Source organism: Musa acuminata, chromosome BXJ3-9 (genome assembly GCF_036884655.1).
Source record: "Musa acuminata AAA Group cultivar baxijiao chromosome BXJ3-9, Cavendish_Baxijiao_AAA, whole genome shotgun sequence".
Classification (NCBI taxonomy): Eukaryota; Viridiplantae; Streptophyta; class Magnoliopsida; order Zingiberales; family Musaceae; genus Musa; species Musa acuminata.
This window is the reverse complement of record NC_088357.1, coordinates 46432999-46459470: the sequence shown is the minus strand read 5'-3', so window position 1 is coordinate 46459470 and position 26472 is coordinate 46432999. Positions and strand designations below refer to the sequence as shown.

Sequence of the window (26472 nt, the reverse complement as noted above, 5' to 3'; positions counted from 1 at the left end):
AATTCATATATATTCAATGCGTCTATTTAATAGCAAATGTTATTTAGTTTTGTTTCTTTGACAAATTTGACTTTTAAAATTGACTTACTCACAAAGTAGCAAAGTATCAAATCAAGATTGAGTAGAAAAGTGATGACATGTACACATACTTATATGCTTTCGATATTCTGAAATATTTTATTCGTCATTACAATTTTTTCAATTCATAGACTAATTATTTTTATTTATGTTTTTCTTCTCTCTTCTTTACTTCATTAAGTTTTCACTTCTCTTTCTTCTCCCCTCTCATTGGAAGTCATATCAAATTCACCATAATATATATAAAAAAAAACAAGTTCCAACAAATTGGGAATGTATATGTAAATGTATGGATGAGCACATATATCCAAGGCAATAGTTGGCAACATTGCCATTTACAGTGTTCGTGATCTGCTAAGTTTACCAGCAATCATAGATAAGACTACACATATGAATTGTGTCGTAATGTAATCTCAATCTTCAAAATCCTCTTTATATATACACGCAATGATTTCTCGGCATTGAAATCGGTAGATATCAACCTCAATTCCAAAACCTGAAGAGAGGTTCTTAATGTCATGAACTATATTAGTTCATCACTCTGTCCATAATGCCATGGATCTACACACTCTCATCACAGACAAATGATCGAGACAATGAAATCAACTCGAATCAGGAAGAACATCGTTTACCATTGTTTGGAGATACATCTCTTGCGACACTCACTCAGTTCTTCCAGCCTCTGCATGTATTCCCACAGATTTCCTGAACCGTCTTCTGCTCGCCCTCAGCAGTACCCAACAGTTCAAGAAAGCTGTGGAAAGAAATGAAGAGGCTCGTTGGTTTCTCCAATTCGAGTAGTGGAGAGAGAGAAAGAGAGCGATCAGGTTCGAGTTTTCCCTTCTTGTCATCTGCTTTTATAGTCATCGAAGAGTTAACCCTCGATGAAGGTTAACTTCATACATAATTCTGCTCCGATCTCTTCTTCCTCGCTGTAAGCATTTTGTTGAATGGTGTCGTCGGCATCATCGACCTTTTCCCGCACCAAACAGAAAGGACTACTAATTCCAAGAATTAATGCTGCTGCTTTTGGCTACAATGCCATAGCAAAATGTGGTTTCACCTCATGCTCATCATTTACGTACGACGAACACGTTATATGAGTTGGTCATATTACCAGAGACATTAATTCTCGCATCTACTTGGAGTTGAATGCAAAGGAGAGAAGCTGATTTGTTTCGCAACCTGCTATGATCTGGAAATGGCGATAATAATGGAGGCAAAGAGCAGTGCCATCCACCATACGGCAGGCATATGTGCAGGCGAAGAAGAGCAGTCTCGTGTGTACAGCACCCGTGAATACAACCCGGATATCTTCCGGTAATCACTGGAGTCTTCCCCTTCCTTCTTTTACTCGGATCAAAGTGGAGGAAGAAACAGTGATGGAGCTTCATGACAGGCTGGTTGTGGTGGTACCACCGGCGAGTGAGGCCGGCCCGGAGACATCTCTGCGCTGGCCGGCTCCACCCCGTCACATGGTGGCTAGCCGATCCATCGTCGTAGCCTTTTGCATTCTTCCATATCATGTGTCTCCATATGACCTCTTGCCTTTATTGCTCTCCTTTCGGCTGGCGTTCGGAAGGCGTAGTGGTGGCGGTGGGAGGACTGTCGCTTCTGCGTCGTCGCCACGCGAAGCGGCGTCATCGTTGCGCAGAGATCACCGGGCGTGACGCGCGTGATTCGCACGCGTCCAGCTGAGCTGGGTGCCCATCAAAAGCAATGGTTTCTGCGGAGATGATGGAAGAGATAAGATATTTTGGCATTCGATCGCAATATTTATTATCTATGAGTTTTTGTATTTTTAACAACAATATATTATTATATTATATTATATTTAATCCATCGATTCAATTTATTTTATTTTATTAATAAAATAAATTTCATAAATTTAATGATATTTTGCATAATTTTCAGATATAAATATCTATTGAAAAGTACGATTATCTCTATTTTAATTTTTTTTTAAATATTATCTCTATTTTTAATTATTATTATTATTATTATTATTATTATTATTATTATTATTAATATTATTAATATTATTATTATTATTATAACCTGTGAAAAAAAGGTTAGAACATCACAGGTTGGGAGATTAAATTTGCACAAGTGTGAGGTTTCATTCCGAGGGTATTCTCGATAAAAAGAGGGAAAAAAAAAGCTAATGAAATGTCAAAGATGGGGAGCATGAGAGGCGATGAATGACATCTAATCAGGATAATTAAATACTTTTATTAAAAGCAAATGGAATGACGATTACAGACAAAAGGGTATTTTAGGTGTTATTGATCAAAGGTTATCTAATTAAAGAACTAGACGGGCCAAATTAAAGTCCAATTCCTACTTTTCCCGATCCGATGGATCGGTTCAGTCCACGTGTAATAATCGGTTTAGTAAGTCTATCCTACGTTAATAAACTTTTTGGCTAGGTGCCAGTAATTTGCATCTTCGTAGAGATATCTGCGAGCCTCTCTTCTAGATAGTGTAACTTACCTAATAAAAAATTTTACCATAGTATTGTTATAGTTATAGTCATCGTTCATGGGGCTTCGGTTGCTGGCTCTCCGTCATCAGGGTGTTAAATTATGTAGTTCTATAAGATATATTATAAATCTAATTGGATTTTGATTATGATTATTGACTATAATAAAAAAAAAAATTCAATTATGATAGGATTCCTTATGAGGATGAGATGGGCTCTCGTAATTATTTATCCTAAACTCTCTACTTTCGTCTATAAATAGATAGGACCTCTTGGGAACTCTATACAAGATGAGACGTATATAACATGGCATGATACTATTGAGATATTACGTATCTTCTCTTATCTCCCCTTAGTCTCACATTATTAATATTATAAATATATTTTCAATCTCCCTTAGTCCATAATCCATCGCTCATAACAGTTTTATAAAAAATAGAAAGAGAAAAGAATATAAGTCTAGTTGCTACAACTTTTTGATTGGCAATGGTGCACCTACAAATCAGGCTTTCTAAATGACATAAAGAAAATATGCATTATAAATTTGATCTATTATTATTTAATTTCAACTTTTAGCATTAAAGGTTTTTGCAATAGCATAATTATGATTTTTATAGTATCAAAACCATATTTTGAAATTAAATAATTTATATCTATTTATTAGCATCATTTACTTGTGAATATGTTATTTGAGTTTGATTTATGATGTTTAAATAATTCGTTTATGTTATTGATATACTTTTCTATCTAGTCCATTGCCTACTTGTGAGCAATGTATGATTCCTCATGTGTGATCGATGGACTATGATCGACAACTTATTGTCGGTGATAATATTGTTGAGGGCAATGACCTCTAATGGTCGTCAGTCTAATTGTGAGTAGTGATTAAATACAGATGCTACAGATTGAAAGAGAGAAAAAGTTAAGTCTAGCTTTTCTTGTAGATCAACATCATTATAGTATTCAAATTCGATGATGGTATACTTATAGATTAGATAAAGACTTTTTAAATGACATCGAAAGATACATATCATTAATTTGATTTTAGTTTCTTACACTAAAATTTTTTGCATAATAATATCATAATTACGATCTTTATGCTTACACATGTCACTAACTTCTTCGACCTTTCGACACAAGACAAACGCCAGCACCCATACATGGTCTTACAACTTTGTGAAGACTTGTGTTTTTTGGTAAACAGTTGCCTAGTCCCGATCACTAGGATCCCCTTTGTGATGAGACACCCTTTCTCTAGAAGTTATAAGGCTATTTTGTTAAGATCCCTAGAGAGAGTTGTCTTACACTAAAGGTATTCTCTACCTACCCACCTATGTCGATTTTGGATACATATACCCTTTTGTTAAATGTTGTTTGAGCTTTTATTGGGAGTATGGCATGGGTTACTTCATATCGTGGTGCTTGGTACTTGCGCATTGGCTTGAGACATTTTCTTTATCCCTTCTTACCTTGATAAAGCAATGTTACATTGCATCCTTGAACTTATAAAGCAAGGTTACATTACATCTTTCCGACTAATCTAGCCTCCTCCATCTCAGAGGACCGACAAGAGATAGGTAGCGAAAGAATCTAGCCTCCTCCATCTCAGAGGACCGACAAGAGATAGGTAGTATAAGAATATTCATAGACAAACCTCGAATGATCTATACTAGATATGATCAACTATCCATCCTATCTCTTCTAGGCTCTAGTTCTCTTACCAATTACTAAGAAAAAGTGAGTCAGCTAATTGTTTATTCACGTCTTTAATTACATATATCTAATATAAATGGTTTCTTTTTTTGGCATCAACAATCCACTTACAAGTATTTTTCTTCATCTTTACAAATTATGTTTTTTTGTGTTGAGATTATAAATCTCGTAAAATCATGTTATTTTGTATTCGGATTTTAGATCTTGTAAGCGTATGAAAAGGTCTGTCATGCCGAATGACATGATGCTATTACAATGTACCAACATATAGCTAACCCAAGTTCTCGATTGGCATGGCTTGGAAGTGTGTATCCATGTCATCTAATTCCTACTTAATATATTGCATTTGTCAAAATTGGAAGTGTATCGATTGCTATTGATGAGAAAGTCGATGTGCTCCTCTTGTTGGGCCTTTCAATTGTCACGTCAAGTTCACATCGTTTGATATGCCTCTTATATATGAACTTAAAGATCTTTTGTTATGCCTCAGCTTTGATTTGTGACTCAACAAGATAGCATTTTGGTCGGTACTCGGAAATACTTTGGGAATATGAACATGACATGCATGTGGAATATTGCATTTGATCATATAAATTATCGATTGGGATAGGTTAACTTATATGGAAGAGAATTAATATTCAATAATCAACAATACGTAATTTACTAAAAATTTATATTACCAAATTTACTATAATCTTTAAATGATATAGTAATTATTAGCATACTATCTTATATTCGTCACAATCGTATGAAATTTCTTTTGGAATCGAAAGACCTTCAGAATTAGGCACACAACATATTTAAGTATTCTTCAGCAGCCTGCTATTATTGATAACAAAGCAATCATTTGAACCCATCTCACTAACCTTTTCCACCGGACATAAGAGTAAAAATATAATCGATGATATTATGACGTGTCATGTAGTCGACGACATTAGAGCATATGAATTCCTCGTAGCGACACGTGATCGATACTTGACTAACAATTGAGTCATTACAACAAAATCGATCGAGTTAGTGAGACATTACCATATTTTGGATTCAGTATGATTCAATCATGATTGAGCTTTGGAGAAATACTCAATCATTCTTCGTAATCAGCATCGATCATGAGAGTAACAAAATCGAGAGCTCTCTATAAAGATCTTCTTATGTACAATCTCAAATACTTATTTAATATTAAGCATCTTCTTATGTACAATCTCTATATGTACAATCATATAAATACTATCAAAAATGCCCTCGACGTAATTTTATCAGAATAAGCATCTTCAAAGTCAAATGAAAATATCAACGGTCGAGATTAAATTGAGACAAATATAAAAAAAAAAACCTCGATTAGTTTAGTTTCGAGAGAATCAATTTCTAACATAACACTGCTAAAACCACCATAAACATCAGTTCATGATGTAAAATGGAAAACAACCCAAAATTGAATCAAATCATAGTAACCATTGACCATTTTGATGAAAAATGGTGTTCATATAGTGTCGAAAATATTCTCAACATTAAAGTTGTTCCGTTGGATTAAAAAATTGAACTCCACGAAGAACCCCACATGCAGCATTTGGTTCATATTTCGGCCACTTAAGCCCCATTTGGGACAAGATTTGACTATCCATCACATCATTAGAGGAGCATATCCTCAATAACATAAGATACACTCATTGTTAACGGTCACCATCTTTCTTCTATACCTTTGTTTTATTTATATGATAAGTGATCCCAAATAAAGATGTGTCCAAATTAAACAATAGGGTGGCAAATCACAACCAAATCTTCCACCACTTGTTCAAGCATTTTTAATGGAGGATTGTTTGCGACTCAACCAAAACGAGGGATGTTTCTTCATTGATACACTCCATAATCTTCTATTGGATCCTCATATTAGTTTTCTTGCAGCAATGTTATCATGCGGATTGTACTAAGAAATATTGATGTTGTACCAATCAATATTTATTGGTCTTAATTTTATTGTCAAAGAGAAAATAAATTTTAGATTGTAATATGCATTTTCATAAATAAGGAAAAATATTATTGATGTCTTGATCGACGTGTTCTAGACCCAAATGCGTAGGGATTATCCGATATACTTCCGAGATAGAAACATCGAGCTCTCGAGGTATCATCTGCATGAAGATCGAGATCGAAAAAGATTTTATGACATGATCCCTCTAACACCCAAGTTAATAACCCGAGATATATAAATACAGATGCAAGTAGTTAAAAAAGATAGACCCATACCAATTAAGAGTAAAAAATATCTTATTTTTTTAGGAGTCATTTAGTCTAATTAAAAAACAGAATATATAGAAGGTTGAGCTCTTGGTTTTCATTCCAACTGCCCGATTTAATTCAGATTTTATAATCCTCGAAGAACCCTAAATTATTGAAACAATAAGTTAATTATAGTCCAACTATTTGGGGTTAAGTATTGTCAAAATTAAATTTATTCCTTGGATTAAAGATTAAACCCCACATGCGACAACAATCACATCCTTCATGGGATACCTTTCTTTTCTTAACATGATAGGAAATCCAAAATAAAGATTGTGTAGAAATTAAACTATGGGGTGCAAATCACAACCATATCTTCCACCACTTGTCCAAACCTTTCTTCTTTCTGAGGAATTATTTGTGGCTCAACCAAAACGTGGGATGGTTATTTAATGATACATAACGTGATCTTGGATCATGGTATCCATATTGTCACGCATATTATATTGTATCAAGAAATATCGATATTATCTCAATTAATATATATATATATATATATATATATATATGAATTAGCAATGATAATTTATAATCCTTGTGATTTCCCATGAGATTATTACAACTGTTGGCAGATGGACGTTAAAGCATCACGGAGCATCGTAGAAATCTCTTATGATTTGTATTCATGAAGATTTCTATTTGCAATCCATTTGTATTATTTAAAAAAATTATTTTAAATTTTTTAATATTTCAAAGATATCCGTTTATAAATGAACATAAATATTTTTTTTCTTATCTTCAAAGCGACGGACAATGAATGACAAGTAATATCGAGTGACAAATATGATCTTCTTATTTGTCGAGTAGTGTTTTTCTCTTTGTCTAGCAACGAACAACATCACAAGACGAATTATGATATCGAGCAACATCGAACGATAAAGTGGCATCGAGTAACATCGATGTAATTAAGATATTGATAAACAATATAAGATATTATTAGAATAAAGATATGATTGATAATTATGATATTATAAATAATAAAATTATATTTTATTATTATACAAAGAATTGTCAAGAGATTACCAAAAAATAAGTTTCTTGTACCCACATAATTGACTCTACGAGTCATTGAGGGCTTTCTGCATGTTTGAGTACCAAAATGCATACATGAAATCGCCATGAAGGCTGTCAAACTTCCAAACCTTGTGCTTACAGCCTGCACGAAGTATGCCGTGAGGTGTGCGTCAAACAATTGTTGCCAACTCGTCACGCACGGCAACCGAGACGTCGACACCAGAGCTGCAGCTGTTGCCTGGCAGTCGTCGTCCACAAGAAGCCCACCGAAAGAGAGAGAGAGAGGGAGAGAGTGAGAGGGCGGCCTCTGTCTCTCCAACCGAAGCCATGACTCCCTGGGATTCCCCTCGGGACCCTACGCTGTCTGCTAAACAAACCCACGGCCATGTCGTTTCATCCTCGACCTCACGCGGGCCGTGTCGTAACGCTGTTCCGCCTCCCAAATCCCCATGCACATCCACTGCAATGGGACGCTGTTCTACGACCTCCATGCACGGACGGAATGGACTCACTCCGGGACTCTCCCCTCCGGCTGACGTCAAAAGGACAGCTGGTACGTATCGCTGCCTGCTGGCTCGGCGGTCTCCGAGGACGGCGCCGGTGTGTGCATGTACGTGGAGGAGACAAGCAGGGCGTCATTCGATACACGTTGTTACGTGCGCGGAGAGCAGGCGGTTTAGTTATTGTGGTCGCAAACGCTGCACATTGGCATATTTTGAGCGAAGAGAATACGTATATCTATCTATATATAAATGAATTCGGAAGGAGAGTGCATCGTGCAGGCTTTCGGGGTCGGTGGGAACATATTTTGAACTCGATTTAGTAACATTATCGTATTATGTTGATGCTTATATAGCTTTAGCATCTGTAGCTTTACTCTTAAATAATAACAAAGTTCGATGCTCATTTTTCGAATGTTATCTTGTCGGATTATTCCTTTGTGTCTCGTTCATTTTATGACGCAAAGATAAAATTATATCGGACACATGTTCGACACGACTCTTCTTATGCTTAAGTTAGTAAATAGCTCGTGAAACTATGTTTATAGAGTTTAGATAGATATCTTCGATGTCATGCTAATTATTGAGTTCTTATAGTTCACTATGCTACATGTGTTAGGAATCATGATTCGATTAGATAATCTAATAATATAAGTTAGGGTGGTCGGATTTGAGAACCTCAAATGTCTGTCTGGTTGGGTTAGGGTTTACGTTTCCTCAACCTAACCGACCCGTGATTTGAGCGAAGGATGCATGATCAAGTTGGTAAGCACACCAAAATGAGCAGTAATGATAGATTTTGCATCCAAGTCTAAGTAGATGTGTTTGGTCAAAAAGCAAACGTAACCTTTGTGATTTCCATCACATGTATTGAGTGACACAACATGGACGACACCGCAATCCAAGACAAAGCACACTTGCCATTCTGAAATCAAGCAGTATCTGACGGCCATAAAGCAACATTGTCAATTCCATTGTGGTGTCCATTCCGAGTTTTCCATTGTGATGATACATCTGCTTGCAGTATCTGTTTGATGTGTTGTGCTGATGGGATGCGAAACATACCAACCATTCCAAAGGAGACGGAAGAGAGTGGAAGAGACAGCTTGGCCAGGAAGTCATGGACACACCGGCAACCACCATGGAAAATTAAGCTGGCGGAATTGATTCGTGGGTTGGCCCATCTTGACCCCAGGGAGAAAGAAATGGGCGGAGGAGAAGAGAGAAGCCACCACTTGCTGCCCTCTTCTGCACTCCTCGACCGCTTAAAGAAAGGACAGGGATCAACAATGGAAGGGGACCGTGTCGGGAGAGAGCACAAAAGTTGGCAGCTGCAGGGAGACATGATAACCGCGGCTGGGTCCCCTCCGAACCCAGCACACTGTTCCCCCTCCCCTCATAAATCTCTCCCTCCTGTAGATCCTGATGCATGTACATATACGAGCTGAACATAGCCCAGCTGGGTCCTTTCCAGTGCTCCATCAGCTCAGCCAAGGCGAAGAAGACACCGAGTTGCGGCGGAGATGGAGTTGGAGCTCGGCCTGGCACTCCCCGGTGGTGACCTGATAGCGGAGCTGGGTCTTGCCAGCGAGAAGAGAACCAGCACGTGCAGGAAGAGAGGTTTCGATGATATGTTCTACGGGGCAACTTCGCCGCCTCTCTTCGTGCACAAGGACGGCGACGATGATGATGGCGATGACGACGACAGCCACTTCAACCATTTGCAGGAGCTTAACCTGTAAGTTCGTTTAGTTCTTTTGGCCAAGAATCTTCCGTAAAGTTGTTGGCTAATGGTGTCGGAACTGCATGCAAAATATGTTGCAGCGGAAGCAGAGTTCTGGTTGGGTGGCCGCCGGTGAGAGTGTCGCGAAGGAAGGGCGAGGAGGGCGGAAAGAGGCGGGTGAACTGCGTGAAGGTGAACATGGAAGGCGTAGCCATAGGGAGGAAGGTGGATCTCTCCCTCCATGACTCTTATCAGGCCCTCTTCCTCACGCTAAGCCAGATGTTTCCCAAGAAGCAACACGGTATATTCCATATCTAAATCCTCTTGTCATAGAATTCCTTGACATCTACCGCTCAAGAAAGCTAAGATGAGCAAGTTGGCCATGTTGCAGACGGAGAGGAATCTGATGCTGCTTATTACAAGGTCACTTACGAAGACGAGGATGGGGACTGGATGCTGGTTGGAGATGTGCCATGGGAGTAAGTATCCTGCCCTCTCCATTAATTTCCTCCTTATTGCTGCAAGTTAAGACCTCCAAAAATATGAACCCAGATTGCTTTGTTCTTCATGAAGAGCTTTGATCCTCTGATGCTTGTTGCAGAGCTTTCATCCAGTCCGTAAAGCGTCTCAAGATACTCAACTGAGAAGGCAGAGAAGGAAAGGGAAATCACTGTCCCATTTGCCAGTGGCTTAGTAGCATGTAATGTTTCTTTCTGCTCATGTAATGTTTGTTTCAGTTGCTGCAGTATGTAGCAGAACACCATCATGACTCTATAGAACGTGTGTGTGTTTGTGTACATGGGGTGATTAATTTCCTGGTCCTGCAATCGAAGTCTTTGGTTGATGTAGTGGATTAGATGACTTTTATTGCAAGATGATATGCCACAATAATTTGGGATGATGTTCACATGTTATTGTCTCTGGAGTGTCTTGGTAGGCCAGAAAAGAAGCAGATCATGTCTGACTTCTCCAACATATTTTTTGTTGTTTATGAAAGGCTTGATTACAGGATTGTTTGTCAACCATCATACAATGAGCATTATCACAGATTGTTCATGTCATACCATCTTTTCCATAAGAATTCTCATGTGATCCCATTTCTTACCTCAATCAGCTTAATCTCTTGTTTTTATTCTTTATCTTTGGTTCCATGATTTTTTGGGAATTAAATCGTATAAATATGTATTGCAACAAGTAAATTGGATTTTGCAAGTGAGAGTATCCTCCTCTGCTCTTCAGCTTCCCACTGTATCTTCAAGAACATCTTCCTATAAATTTTCATGAACTCGTCTGTATCAAAGGTTTCAATCTGAACATAAAACTTTGAAATCTTTTCGTGCTTGTTGCGGATTGCAATTCTGATGAACCATGATCACAGATAAAGCATTTACTTTATCCGTTTTACAAGATTCTGAGGGCTTTGATAACAAAAGCACTCTGAAGACCTGTCTCCTTCTTCATGTCAGCTGTCAACTTCTTCCTGCGCTTGATCAATTGGTAGATCATCTGCTCTGTTTCAGGAAGTGAAGGAGGCTTTTGTTTGTGAATCATGCTGTGGCCTCTTCTGCGTTAATGCCTCCTATTACAGTTTCACAGCAACGTAAGAGAAAACAGAGGAGGAGGAGGTATAATTCAAGGTCCTCTGCTCAATTATTGGCAGGAAAAATCTGTGGTCATGTTCATTAGATCAAATTCGAGTTCATACTGCAGAGAAATGCTCTCGAAAGGAAGCCCAAGTTTTGGAGCAGCTCATCTTGCAATCAAAATGATCTAATCCTCGACTGCTTGGATAAACATAACATCATCCTATTTATACAATATCAACATCATAGAGTTCATCATAAACGAACAAAAGACTGCTTTACTAAGGATTACATCCGCAGAAAACAAGCACAAAAGATCTAGCCATGGAGAAACGGCACAAAAGTGGCCTCTCTGCCTTCCTGTGCTCTTGCTCAGTTGAGTATCTTGAGACGCCTCACGGATTGGATGAAAGCTCTGTAACAAGCATCAGTGGAGACCAGATCAGAACTCCTAAAATTGCAACTTAATGGCACACTACTTAGCTTTCTTGTGTTGGTGTTTGAGCACACTTAACTCCCATGGCACATCTCCAACCAGCATCCAGTCTCCATCTTCATCCTCATAGGTAACCTTATAATAAGCAGCATCAGATTCCTCTCCATCTGCAACATTGCCAGCTCTCTCATCTTAGCTTTCTAGAACAGTAGTCGTCAAGGAATTATATGACAAAAGGATTTAGATATGGTGTATACCATGTTGTTTCTTGGGAAACATCTGGCCTAGCGTGAGGAAGAGGGCCTGATAGGAGTCATGGAGGCAGAGATCCACCTTCCTCCCTATGGCTACCCCTTCCATGTTCACCTTCACGCAATTCGCCCTCCTCCTGCCGCAGTCATCGCTCTTCCTTCTCCACATTTTCACCGGCGGCCACCCAACCAGAACTCTGCTTCCACTACTGTTGCACACGCATTTCAAACCCATTAGAAGGAACAATTCTGATCGATGAAACTGAAACATCAACACGAGTGCATGGAACTTACAAATTAAGCTCCTGCAAATGCTTAGATTGCCTGCTATCGTCATCGCCATCCTTGTCGTTGTCCTTCTGGATGAGCAGAGGCAAAGTAGCCTTGGCTAACATCTCGCCGACGCCTCTCTTCCTGCACAAGCTGGCCCTCTTCTCACCGTGGACACCCAGCTCCGGTGTCCGATCACTGCCAGGGAGTGCAAGGCCGAGCTCCAACTCCATCTCCAACTGAACTCGATCCCCGGTTTGCTGCGGCTTAGCTGAGGGGGAAATGGAATGCATGCAGCTTGGGATATCCTGAGCTCGTAAATATATATAGATTTATCAGATGCTGCAAGGAGACAAGGGAGGGAGTTATGGGGGAACAGTGTGCTGTGCCTTTGGGGAACCCAGCCGCGGGTGACCTGTCTTCCTGCAGCTGCCACCTTTACTGCTCTTCCCCGACACGGTCCCTCTCCATTGTTGATCTCTGTCCTTTCTTTAAGCGGCCGATGAGTTTTATATAGTGTAAAAGAGGGCAGCAGCGGTGGCTGCTCTCTTCAACTCGGCCATTTCTTTTTCCTTGGCGTCACATGTGCCACCTAAAATTCCATGGTGGTTTCTGCTCTGTCCATGACTTCCAGGCAAAGTTTGTCTCCATTGGAATGGTTGGGTATGTTTCATATCCCATCAGTCGAACACATCAAAATGATACTGTGATACGGACTTTCTTCCCTCTTGACGTCAGTTGGATAGGAGAGACCCGAAGGGAACCCGAACCCGTTCCCGTTCCCGTTCCCGTTCTGCAACTGCGTCCTGTGGCAAGCGGACGTGCATGGGGGATCCGTGAGGTGGAACAGCATTGCGACACGGCGGGCATGAAGGCCAAGGAAGAGAGAACACCGCCATGGGCTTGTTTACGCTGCGCTGCGGACACTGAAGGGGGCCGAGGGGAATCCCTGCAGGGAGTGATGGCTTCGGTTGGAGAGACTGTGTCCGGCCTCGCGCTTGCTCTGGGCTTGTTGTGGACGAGTACTGGCAGCAGCAGCAGCTGTGGACAACTCGGTTGTCGCAGTGTGTGAAGAGTTGGAAATCATTGTTTGACGCACCACCACGGACACGGCGCAGGTGCAGGTCCTAAGCACAAGGCATGGAGATTTGAGATGCATGTGGCTCATGTGACACTTGTCCTTGTGGTGATTTCATGCTTTCATGGTTTTGGGCAGAATCCCACAAACTCAAGCTATTTAAAATTGATATCCTCTCATATAAATTTATTTTATAAAAAATCAGTCTTTTTAGTTCTACTAAAAAGAATCCCACAAACTCCAAAAATAATCATTAAACCTAAAAAATGGTTCATATTGCATCCTCATTTTGAAGGCTATAAAAATGAGTTAATTATTCTGAAGTAAAAAATGTGTAGTAGAAAATTGGATATTATGATAACTAGTAGAAAAGTAGTATGGAGATCAAATAGAAGATCATGGTATGCAACAATCAATAATCATGCCTCACTCTAGTTGAAGATACGCATGATTTTTCAAACATGTTTAAACAGAAGAGGGAAGATTAAGTTGAGATTCTTCCATTGTAGTTTAATTTCAACATATATTTAGTTAGGACCATTTAATATGCAAAGGAAATAGTAATAACAATCATAATCATAATAAAAGAAACATGGTGAGTGTGTTTGATGCACAGATAGTATCCTCATCCCAGAGATGTGCTTCCCGACATTTTTAATTGCCATCCGAAACATATCTGAGGTGATGGACAACATGCTCTAATGATGTGATGGAGGCTCAAATCTTGTCCCAGATGGAGCATAAAATGGCCAACATATGAACCAAATGCTGCATGTGGGAATCTGGCAAGTCTATACATTAATCAGATGTTGGCCACATGGATGCTACATATTCACATGGGACTTGTAGCTCGAATATTCCACCAAAGAAATTAATCATGAGAATGGTTTTAGGTGCATAAATAAAGTGGCACCATTTGCTACCTTCTTCAAGTCCATGTAGACTACCAAAGTAGAACCCATGTTGGGATCTAACTTTTGAGTTGATTTCTGTTTACATTTGGAAGCAATTTTGGTGCTGAAGATTCATCATAATTCCTTTATTGCTTAAATTGGTACTGATCACACTAACCTTCATAGTTCATGATGGCTGTGTTTTACTGTGAACCATCTTAAAGTCCACAGTTTAAGTCCACAGTAATCAGTGAGGGTGAACCATGTTAAATTCAAGGACTAAGAAATGGATCCCACAGTGAGGGTGAAAGGAAGACTAAAAGTTTGGAGGACCACAGCATTAGGTAGTGAGTGGTTCAAGCATATCAACTCAGTCATGTTACAATACTGAGAGATACATTATACTGGACAAATGATTCAAGCATATCAAGCTAAATAATTAATTAATTATCCTATCTAATTGAATTAACACATGCTAACTTATTTAAGAAAAAAATAGTTTTAATAATATGAATATCAGTGATCATATCACTTTTATTTCTGGGCAAAGCCAACATAGGGTTATTTATGTTTTAAAGCATATGCTAAAGCTTATTAGAAACACTAAGAGACAATCACAAGTCAAACAAGTTCATCAGCTTAAAACATCCATCCTAGTTTTCCACACAAACAAACTATAAGGTCAAGAAGAAAAGGGATAAATGTATTCTGAAGAACAATTTTATACTAAAATCATGAGCACACACCTTAAGGCAGTCCGAGGTAGACAGGATGGAGGCACCAAAGGTGGGAATCAGTCATTAGATGTCGAAACAAGAGGATCTTACAAGTGTTTTAAAGCCCTTATTCCAGCTGAACAAGCATGGCATGAATGATCTGTTATTGTATCAGAACTTAAGTCTCACTTTATGGCAACATTGCTCGATCACCTGCCATGGATAAAAGAAAATTGCTTACAGACCCAGAAAAATCAAAAAAATATATTGAGTGATTCGGCCACCACTATGAACCCAAAATTACAAATATGTATCTGAGCTGACCATGGTCCAGCTCAGTAAGGCATTGCTAAGTAGCACATTCAACTGCTTATTATTAGGCAAACAGACAAAGTGCAAGGACGTTCATAACGAGCACTGTATGTAAATTGCTGGTGTAGCAGCTCAAATTCTTTGAAAGCATGGAAAAAACAAAGAAAGAGGCCCAGCCTTCCAGTATTTGGCAATACAATTTTGGAAAAACCTTAAATGAAATTCCTAATATCCAATGATTTCACGTTAACCATCTTCTCGTCCTTGAATTCCTCCCTGCACATATAAATTATGAGCAGTTAGTAAATACATTAAAAAAAGAAATCCAGCCAAAAGAGATTTGCCTACCAAAAAATATTAAGATGATTTCATTGAATGCTGAATACACCATATTTTATTTTAAGAAAAAGCAAAAGGTACTCATTGGACCCTAGCTCTATTGTTCGTCAGATTGACAATTAAAAGCAAACATAAATGGATATGCATAGAAGAGTTAGACTTGTCGTTTAAACTATGAGAATAGCTTCCAACTTTCAAGAATAATTTGAGCTGAGGCTTTTGATATACAAATTGAATGATGCATGAATAGCTAAGAAGGAATAACACCTCAAAGCATGTAAAATGAATTACTTTGACACTTCAAATGCTAGTAGCATTTTTTACTTTCAGTTTAACCTCTAATAAGGAGATGATACAGACCTCTTAAGGTGGGTTTCCATTGCTTCCAAAACATCCTTCTTCAGACCCTGCAAATCCTCTTTAGCAATTTTAAGTTCCAACTCTTCTTCATACTTAGGAAGATCTTCCTTTCGAATGCCCAGCCTAGTATGAAATTTAAACATAATAAAGAAAAAGTAAACATCCTATTTTTATCTAGAAAATTAGCAGGGAGATTATGCACTCTAAGAATACACAAGATGATATTGATCTCATGCAGAAATAAAATTCATGTTAAATCCATAGAGAAATCCACAATTGTCGAATAGCAAGTAACATCTATGCTAATTTAACTGATGCATAAAGCCAAAATCCTCAGACTTTATTTGGATAATGACTTACAAAAGGAGAAGGATAGAAGAGAAGCCAACTTTCTCTCACTCTGCTTAGATGGGAGAAGAGAAGAAACAAAATACAATCTTCTCTCTCTTTGGTCTTGGTAAATAAAGACGAGAAGCTCGAATAAGTAGATAAAAAATTTATCTATAGTTGTTTCATGTTAAATCCATAGAGAAATCCACAATTGTCGAATAGCAAGTAACATCTATTCTAATTTAACTGATGCATAAAGCCAAAATCCTCAGACTTTATTTGGATAATGACTTACAAAAGGAGAAGGATAGAAGAGAAGCCAACTTTCTCTCACTCTGCTTAGATGGGAGAAGAGAAGAAACGAAATACAATCCTCTCTCTCTTTGGTCTTGGTAAATAAAGACGAGAAGCTCGAATAAGTAGATAAAAAATTGATCTATAGTTGTTTCATGTTCTTCTTTCTAAATATTTTATTCGTCCTGCAAGGGGAATAAGGAAAAAAAAATATTTTAAAGACTGGATCTATCCACTTCAATCCAAATGTTTCCATGATTATAGAGAAACTAAAAGAGAGCTGGGAGAAAAAATGTATTCTTCTGGATTTTCTCCACCTCTCTCTTCTTGAATAAGTGCGGGCACATCAGTTAAATTTTTAACTACTATGAACAACTTTGAGAGGCTAGTATAGACAAGCAACAGTTCATTAGATAAGAGACAAACCACCCATGCAGAAATAAAATGGCATCGACTGATACAGTACAGGGATTGAAATCTCTCAACCTACTTCTGGTTAATCTTGTCAAACTCGGCTAACAGAAGAGCCAAGTTCTTCTTGTCCGACCTCAGCAGTGGCTTTTTTATCTCTTTCTCGACCTTCTCCAAAGCTTCCATCATCATTGTCTCAGTACCAAGATCATCTGTAAGGCCACTCCTGGAGTAAATTGTACAATCCTCATCAATAAAATAGTCAGATGTAATTCAGAATCATTAAGTGATAATTATACAAATGTAAGTTCTCCAAGCAAGAAACAGAGAGACAATTAGATTGGATAATCAAAGAATAATCAACAATGAACCATATTCTATATGACAAATATTAGTTAGGATGTAACATGTTTTCTTTAGGTGATCCTGAAAGAGAAAGTCAGCTAATGAATACAACTAAAACCCAAGCCTACGTAAGTCCAGTAACTGAGCATAAAGTAGATGCAATTAACTTTCAGCCTGACCTAAAGCTACAAAGTTCTGTAGTAACAGATCACAACAAAATGAAAATGATATCAACATATTTCATTTTTCTTTTATTTTATAAAGTTCTTAATTTTCATATTTTGATCACTCTAACTTTAAGGCTCGAGGAAAAGCTTCCAAAGGTACTCCAGATGCCAACAGGAATTTGAACTAACATTCCGAACTTGATGACCTTTTCCATCCAGGATTCCCAGTTCCCTCCATACAACACGTGTTTCATGCCTTCTTCATGGCATATAGGTAGTAAGTTTGCCAAGGCAATGCAAGCAGCATGAACCAACTAATCATGTAGGCAACTAAGCAGGTGCCTAGAGAACAAAACAATAAGCACTATCATTTCCTAATGCACTAATATGATTCATGAACAAAAAATAAAAATATCATTTACAATATGTTGAAATGCATTAAATATGATGCATGAACAAAAAGTACAGAGATCATTTACACTGTTTGATATCATTGAATCCATTGCTCAGGCACAAGAGTAAAGCAACCAAATCTCTAGCAGATCAAGAATGAAGTAGTAGACAAGCAAGAAGTGTTAAAGTTTCCTCCATCCCTTTTGGGAAACAAATGAACAAAGGAGATGAGACAAAAAGGAATGATTCCCTTGGTCAACCAGCATTCAAGTGTTTGGACAATTCTCTAGCAATTTTCATTTTGGACTTTCATGTTTGTATGTGAATCTTGGGTATTTGATTATCTTTAAAATTTGATTTCTTACATCAACAAATCATCTCCCTAAACATACCTTTATAGGATAGCTAGATCCTAAATCTTATCAGATGTCTTTTCCCACTAACAAGCCCATGATCATCCTTGAATGACAAACATCATTTCTTATGATCAGATATCTTTTCCCACTAACAAGCCCATGATCAGCCTTCAACGACCAACACAATTCCTTGTTATTTTGATCTTTTTTCAGCATACTGTGAGCATCCTTAAATAGAGTTCTTTTTGCTTCACTTTTCAGAGACAGTATTACATGAGTCAGAAAAATAAAAGTTGAATCATTAAACTGCAATAACATCATTTTCTTCTCATACAAGGAGACTGTATTTTTTGTTGCAACTCTAGTATTTTTCTCAAAGTAACTAAAACCCATCACCTCATTGATACCTGGCCCATACTAGAATGCAGTATCCTAACAAAACACAAAGTAAACATACTTCATGCCATGATTCAACCATCTTCTGACTAACTTACTGATTGTTTAGGCTAATACTTATTTTGAGAGACCTAATATGTGTTACTTTGATCTTGATGATTTACTTGCCTGACATCAATGAAGTTCTTGATAGGCATGCCTAGCCTTCTTGACTCTGCTTCCTACTAATTGTAATTTATATTTTACACCTACGTGATGCTTCCCTAACTTCCAGGAAGCATATTAAAGAAAAAAATAAATATTATTGATGGAACAAAAACTCAATGATGCCCAGGTGATGCCCCAAAAAGGCCTGGAAGGTTTTATTTACCGTCTACTTTCGCCCAATTGCTAGTCACAATAGATTGATATGAAAACAGTTACACTTACCATACTGCTGTTATTGCTCTCTACTTCCCTTAGGCTAACACAAATATTGGGCCCACTTAAATATTTGATAATCCTCTGAGGTGGAGCAAACGGAGAAATCAGAATTCATTTCTTCAAAGTTGGTCAAGAACTAGTAATTTCTGTTCTGGATGCCAGCCACTGTTAACATTGTTGAAGTGGGATGCTAAACTCTTCCCCCCAAACAGGTCCAAGCCAGGGCCAAAGCCCCTTCTCCAATTGCTAACAGATGGCTCCAAAATATGATTAGCACCAACAGTTGCCCATATTACCATCACTTTCATTACAAGAAATGCCTATCTAGCTGTCAACACTAACAATGCCTCATTCTTGCACAAAACAGTCTTTTTCAGTTACATGCAACAACTATGGCACACAATCAAGATAGCAGTTATAATGCATCTTCAAGTTCAGTCATTTATAAGAATTTAATGTGTTATTATATAGTATCAATATTTCATGGCATTTAGATTTGCATGTTAAGCTTAATTAATCAACATCACAATCAATTCATTAAAGAAAACAAATACCAATTGCAATAAGCAAAACTTGGAAAATATAAGTTTCTCTCTAGTCATTTAAAAAATTGTTACCATCTTTAAACAAGTAAGCATAATGTTTGTTTCACCACATCACCCTAAGATATATGGTTGTACATCATTTCCGATCAAAAGTGCAAGAACTACAGAGTATTATTATAAAAAAATAAACAAAGAAGAAAGATTACTTCTAGTATTCAAGTTACCAAATATAGTACAAAAAAATATAATAAAGCCATAAGTTGTATATACTTGATCCGTATCTCTTGTAACGTCAACAAGTATGTCCTAGCATCAGGAATGCCTTGTGTTTGTTGTTCAATTGTGTATTTAATTCGCTGAGATTCTGAGAATAGATCCGCCCTGCAAATGACAAATTTTATGAGATATGAACCAAAAGTCATCCATCAATAGATATATGGTGCAGATATAAAATGATAATATACAAAAATCTTGATTAGAGGGACCTGCAACAGCATCACATAAGTGGAAGATTGGTTGAGCCACATGCTGTAGATTGCATGTTTTAAAATGTCATACAAAATGTTGTAGATTGCAGTTTGAACAAAATATTTCAGATTGCATATCAATATTGAATTGTCAAAAATAAGGACACATAGCATGCTTTGATGTCAAAGACAAATTCAATTTTTTTATTTTGAAATTTTTTTGTTCCAAATCAAACTAGTCAATCTCAAAGCTGGCGTCTTCTTATCAACATCATCTCCTTCCTAATTCATTCGCTATTCATTCTGTCTTTCAGTCTTGTGTACTTTTGTTTGCTAGAATTTCTCTTGTTTCATATTCCTCTATTTTTAACACCAAAGAAACTTGCATTTTGATACTTTCATTTATAGTTTGCTGCAGTAAATCTCTTTGAACTCAATTGATAATATTATCATAATCTAAAGTTCTTAACTGCCCCTCAAAATTTCTTATTAGGATGAAAAATAAAATATAAAAATATGATATTTTATTGAATATGGTGCAACACATTTGATGCTTACTCATGTTCACGGCCCCTTAAGAGAATATGGATGCATTCCTCATCATTGAGAACTTAAAAAATAAAAATCCAAAATGAAAGTAAAATAAGCTGGCAACTCAAGTAATTACTATGAGAGAAAAAAAAAAGAAACATTCCCAACAAGACTAATCAAATCAACCAAGTGTTCAGCTAATAGCAAGAAAAAATATTTCTATCGTCAGTTAAAGAAGTATGCAACAAAAAAATTAAAATCAAAATTATTGGGAGTGTACAGATCCAAATTAATTAGATTCTATAAATCCAAAAGTATATTCATGTTGTATAAGTGGTTGTTAGATCTAGGCTGTTCTTGCTAGATTAAATTAGTTAGATGTTATACATCCAAAAAGACAGCCATGTGCATTTTATGAAGAGGTTATTAGGTTCAAGACACAATTTCAATGTGATCCGACATGTTAGAATTTTATTTAATAGAGATTTCTTATATTGTCAATATAATGCTCAAGTATAACACATTATAAACAAGAGCTCAATCTTGAATCTTGTAGTATAAAATAGTTAATTTTTGGAATAATGAAAATATTGTTTTGTTAAGGTCGTGTAGTCTAGCTTGTCGCTCATCTTGATTACTTTGTCCTGCCTCTTAAGTTCCATCTTTCTTACCAAAGTCTTCTACCTCTTCCATCAATCTTGAAGGTCATCATTATGTTCACTCATCTTCTAAAGAGATTTTTCCTACCATGATCATCTATCTAATTTGTCCTCTTCACTCTCTTTACAATAATCATCAAACTCATGCTTACATTAGTTGGTATCAGAGACATGCATGCATCAGTTGGATATCAGAGCTACCATGCTTACATCAAATATTTATCACAAATTTATTTCTTTTTATTATTCTGCAAAGAATTGCTTGTAATGATGTATTTGAAGTCATTACAGGCCATGGTTCTTGCCTGACACTATAAAAAAAATTGATATCATAAACTGAAAGCACATAATATTAACAAATAAAATTGAATACATCATTTGTTGTACACTTGTACGAATTGTAATAAATTTTCTTCCTTTCCAAATAATTGTACCACCATTAAAATGTATGTTTCGAACATCACTTAGTATGGAGATAACATAGTTCAATATAAAAAAATTCCATGTCTCACATTGCAAATTACTAGACAATTATTATGGAGAATGTGTCGAGCCTAAAAACTAGAAAGAACTTCAAAGATCTTACTAGATTAAGTTTATAATTTCTTAAAACTTAGTTTCAAAACAAGTCCCACGAAACATAAAATGGCCATCAAGAAACAAAATCACAATAGCAACCAGTTTCATTTAAAAAATCCCAAAAAATTTGAAACCTAATAATTTTTATTTCTAGGGCTAAATATTAAGCTATTCCCAGACTTCTGCATTAAAGAAAGCACGAAAGCATGAAAACTTAAAAGTCAATAGAAAAAATTAATACAAGAAGAGGAACATAAAATTCCATCTTCTTCACAGTTCACATTACAGTTTCACAAAAGAAAATTAAAACCTTACTTTTCTCTTATTGTTTTGATAACTTTTGCATACTCTGAAACAGCTGCAGGATCATCAGGATCAATAGTGATCTTTTCCTTCCGAAGTACACCAAAAGAAATATCAAATTTGTTCTTGACCTCATAAAAGATGCTCTTCAACATTTCTTCCAGCAAGAAGTATTTCATACCATGAGCAATAAACTATAAAAGTGTAAAGTAGCTAGAAACAAGTTGAGAACACTCACTACCAATTTTGTAGCAACATTTATTTGCTTCGGCACATTTTTCATATAAACAGATACACATATGTGCATTTATATATATAAATACATGTAGGGTTTATATAATGATGTATGTATATATACCAAGCATGAGTCACCAAAATCAAAATAAAAACTAGTGCCAAATGGTACCTTAAGACAACAATTGTTGTCTCATCTCTATTCATCCTACCATCAACCCATTACAACATAATAGTTAGCTTTTATTTGTTATCTATTTTTTTCTTTTCTATAAATATTCTACTACAATCCTAACCAACTCTCTTTACAATTTACCAAAGGGTAAAAGATTTCACAACCAGTACACTACTACTTGTCCCTCTAATCCAATTATTCACACACAAGTCTTGTTCAGTCGAGTCACTAAATGCTGTTTCATGATCATCATAGATAGTTAAAAACATGGGGATAGACACCCTTGAGACCACATAAAACTTCATCTTTGATTAGAACAAACCCAATTTACCCTCATCTTTGCAAGTTTTTCTTATTCTTGATAAGATTGTCATTACTAAAATATAATTTGGGTTATACTAAACATGTAAGATTACTTGAACAAATCAAATTTTAAAAAGGATGGCAAACAAAAAAGTCAATAGATGAACATTTTGCTTGCTTCAACATATCTTAACAAGCACTTGACCTTTTGGGGTCAACATATCTATCAAGTGAGGAAAGTCAATAAAAGCTGGTGAATATGAATGGTTAACTAAAAAGTCATCAGGAATCCAAAAAAGAAAGTAATTGTAATACTGAGGTTAAGAAGACAAAAAGTCCAAAATTTGATTATTTTTTTTTGCCTTTCCAAGAACTGATGATACAAGTCCAACAATTTTAAAAACCCAATGAGAAACCAGGATTCTGGTAATGGATTTGATAGATTTAGAAATCTAAAGATTTGATAGTAAATCCTCAGACGAGAAGAACATAATAATCAAATGATTTTGATTATGAAAATTCCTTTCCTTGTCATGTTTATTGATAAGTGACATGAATTCTTTAACAAGTTAGTAATATTATCATCCTCGCCTTAAAATAAACATTAGTTACACAAATTATGTCATAAGAACTATATTTTATTTGTGAATAACATTCAGCCTTGACTGATTCACAAAGGCAAGATCTGTAATATATGTATTTTTGCAAAAGCCAGTCCCATAAAGTTTGGTAAGCGTGGTGATAGTCTATCGATCAAAAACTGAGAGCTGAATATCATAGCAAGTAAAATCGCTATAAGGCTGCAATAATGTGGAACTTAGTAACCAAAAAATAACCAACGTTACAAGATTGATAATGGTAATCCTGAAACGAATGATAAACCAAGAAATATGACAAGATTAGTATGCTACCATCTCCTTTGAGGGGTGGTAAACCAGAAGGTGCAGCTTCTTTCGCGTAGGATCGAACTGGAATTGCATGATCATGTTGCACAACTATCTGACCAATGATCTGACGAGCATATAACTGCAAGATCAAACACACACAAACTTACTACTATCGACAAAGACCCAGGAACCTAATATACTGTTATGCTACATAAAAATTTGAGAAACTACCACTAGACTAGAGTGGATTACTTGTAGGATGGGAGAAGTTTGATTCTCACCATGTGGATGGATGAACCCAAAAAAACTGCCAGATATTAGGCAATTAATTTGACAAGCTATTTATCAACTCATAAGTCACGTGGTGCAAAAAGCAAAAAACAGCAGCATAAACACGGTCCTTGACCATAAATAAAGTACATGTTATAACAGTTAACAGGTCTTGTTTTACTTGATGGTGAGGCTCACACATAATATGCAAAATTTCTATGGAAAGACATGAGCCATATCCGGGAGAAAGATGCTCCATGCCATAATCTTTTTTCAGGAAAAATGCCATAATTATAATACAAAATAAGCACCACATTCATATTAGTATCACTCTTAAGATGAAGAGAAAAATCAAAACCATTTTGAACATTACTACAAGTTCATCCCAGACTAACATTTCAGACTTTGTATTGCACATGATCAGTTTCTCTGACAGCATCATTCACTATGGATCCAGACGTCAATCTGCAATTCAAATGATACAAAATCATAATTCCATCACCAATTTCCGAAACATCTGCCTCATTTCGACGAGTACAGACAACATTATTACTACATGCAGATCTACAATCTCCGAAAATCGAATTCAGAAACAACAGAGGAAAACCGCAAAACCGATCCATCGGCTCCCTAACTGCTACCGACAGAAGTCCCAAAACGAAGCGGCAACAACGGAAGAAGTAAACCACGGCATAGGATCAAGGTTCCACGATGCTAGAGGATCAAACCTGAAACCTAAAACCTAGAAAGAAAAAGAAATTTGGTCAAAGAACGAATCAGAAACGACGCCATCTACTAAATTCATCGGAGAGACGAATATATCGCCGAGAGTTAGGGAAGATCTGTTCGTCACATCGCATCCGAACACCATTTCGAATAGCAGAAATCAGGTATCAGTCAATATCGAGAAGAGGCGAAGGGTGAATTCACCTGTCTGGATCGGGAGAGTTGTCGAGAAGCCAACGCCATGGAGGCCGCCGCTTGGAGCGTTCCTCGCTTTCTGATGCTGCGTGTTCACCTTCCGCTGCGCAAAAATGCAACGTTTTAGCGTCTCAGAATCAACGTGTCGATGTTTATCACCGTCGGATGCTGCGATAAGATTAATTATAATTAATATGATTCGATTAAAATCAGCTTTATAATTGTTAAAATTATTTTTTTAAAATTAGGAAGACAAAATTCGAAATTTCATCGTATGTTATTATTTTAATAAGTAAAATGGAATATTTCGTTATCGTACAGCCACGACAATGTACTTACGAATTATCCAAAAATATAAAAATATAAATCCATGAATTATTAAATCTAATTAATAATATGAGTCATAATAATTATACTTCGTTAATATCATACTTCCTACCATAATACTATTAGCATTTCCTAATATAATCTAAAATAACGTCATAATCCTATCATCACATTCAATCATAATATATATATACATAAATATAAATATAATAATAATAATAATATATTTATTATAAATATATAAATATGAATCATAATCATATTCAATCTTAAATTTTATTTTTATTAATTTGCTTATTTCATCAATTATGTTTATTAATTTTTAATTGAATCAATTATTATTTTTTAAATAATTTAATTAGTATTTATTGATTATGATTATACATAATCATTATATAACCGTTTAGTAATTATTCTTCTTTTCTATATAAAAGAAAATTTTATCACTGGGTGCTACTATTGTTTTAATACGAAACAATATTCTTTTTTTTATTTTTTAATATAATGTTTTTTTGATTTTGCTGCTCATTTTTGTGCTCGTGATGAATGTGTTTAGTCTCCTCAGGAGCTTGTGATACTACTAAATCTATCTTCTTCTTAGGAAATGTATTCAACCCAAGGTCCGCAATATCGTATCGTACCGGAGTTTCGACCTGGGCTCGGTACCGATACGGTATGGTATACGAGCGGTACACCCAGGTGTACCGCTCGATATATTTAGGCGTGTCAAGCACTGTAACAGTGCTACAGTGTCGGAACGATAACAGATGATTTGCGTACTGGAAACCTATCGGACCGGTACTGCAGACCATGATTCAACCACACAAAGAAGAATTCTTAATCTTGTCTGTGATGAATGTATTTAATCACAAGCCTTCGTGAAGGTTGAAATTATTAGGAATGCATTCAATCAACGGGTGGAATTATTTATTCCTTAGTATGACTCGGTGATTTCTAATCTTTATTGTTTGTCATTTTATTGATTTATTTATTGTTTGTCGGTTTATTGATTAAATGGGATCTAATTTTTCTTATCGAATTTTTACCCCTTCCCGCCAAGTCTCCCCGTTTTCTCCTTCTTTCTTTACCCACAGCAAACTCTGGTTGGGATCCCTCTTAGTTGCTCCAGAA

General features: G+C 36.4%; 3 protein-coding genes across 7 annotated transcripts; 1 reads left to right on the top strand and 2 right to left on the bottom strand.

Moving 5' to 3' along the window:
* Window positions 1-9501: 9501 nt before the first annotated feature.
* Window positions 9502-10584, top strand: LOC135650212 (auxin-responsive protein IAA9-like). Its single transcript, XM_065169441.1, has 4 exons — window positions 9502-9802; window positions 9889-10088; window positions 10179-10266; window positions 10389-10584. The coding sequence occupies exons 1-4, from the start codon at window positions 9588-9590 to the stop codon at window positions 10429-10431; spliced, it is 546 nt and encodes a 181-aa protein (XP_065025513.1). The 5' UTR covers window positions 9502-9587; the 3' UTR covers window positions 10432-10584.
* A 1037-nt stretch (window positions 10585-11621) lies between these two features.
* On the bottom strand, window positions 11622-25149 carry LOC135648672 (probable ATP synthase 24 kDa subunit, mitochondrial). Of its 5 annotated transcripts, none has more exons than XM_065166558.1 (12): window positions 25024-25149; window positions 24489-24558; window positions 23848-23962; window positions 22237-22313; window positions 19956-20066; window positions 17140-17286; window positions 16026-16148; window positions 15045-15602; window positions 12352-13454; window positions 12064-12266; window positions 11886-11973; window positions 11622-11785 (listed from the first exon to the last, which is right to left on the bottom strand). In XM_065166558.1, exons 3-8 carry the CDS (start codon window positions 23920-23922, stop codon window positions 15539-15541), a joined length of 597 nt encoding a protein of 198 aa, XP_065022630.1. In that variant the 5' UTR covers window positions 23923-23962; window positions 24489-24558; window positions 25024-25149; the 3' UTR covers window positions 11622-11785; window positions 11886-11973; window positions 12064-12266; window positions 12352-13454; window positions 15045-15538. The 5 variants fall into 5 exon arrangements, with proteins under 5 accessions (XP_065022630.1, XP_065022631.1, XP_065022628.1 ...); XM_065166559.1 differs by lacking the exon at window positions 25024-25149 and adding an exon at window positions 24701-24743; XM_065166556.1 differs by lacking the exon at window positions 24489-24558 and having other exon boundaries at window positions 22237-22381; window positions 25024-25130.
* Window positions 11846-12560, bottom strand: LOC135649114 (auxin-responsive protein IAA9-like). Its single transcript, XM_065167224.1, has 3 exons — window positions 12352-12560; window positions 12064-12266; window positions 11846-11973 (listed from the first exon to the last, which is right to left on the bottom strand). Exons 1-3 carry the CDS (start codon window positions 12558-12560, stop codon window positions 11846-11848), a joined length of 540 nt encoding a protein of 179 aa, XP_065023296.1.
* Window positions 25150-26472: the final 1323 nt, after the last annotated feature.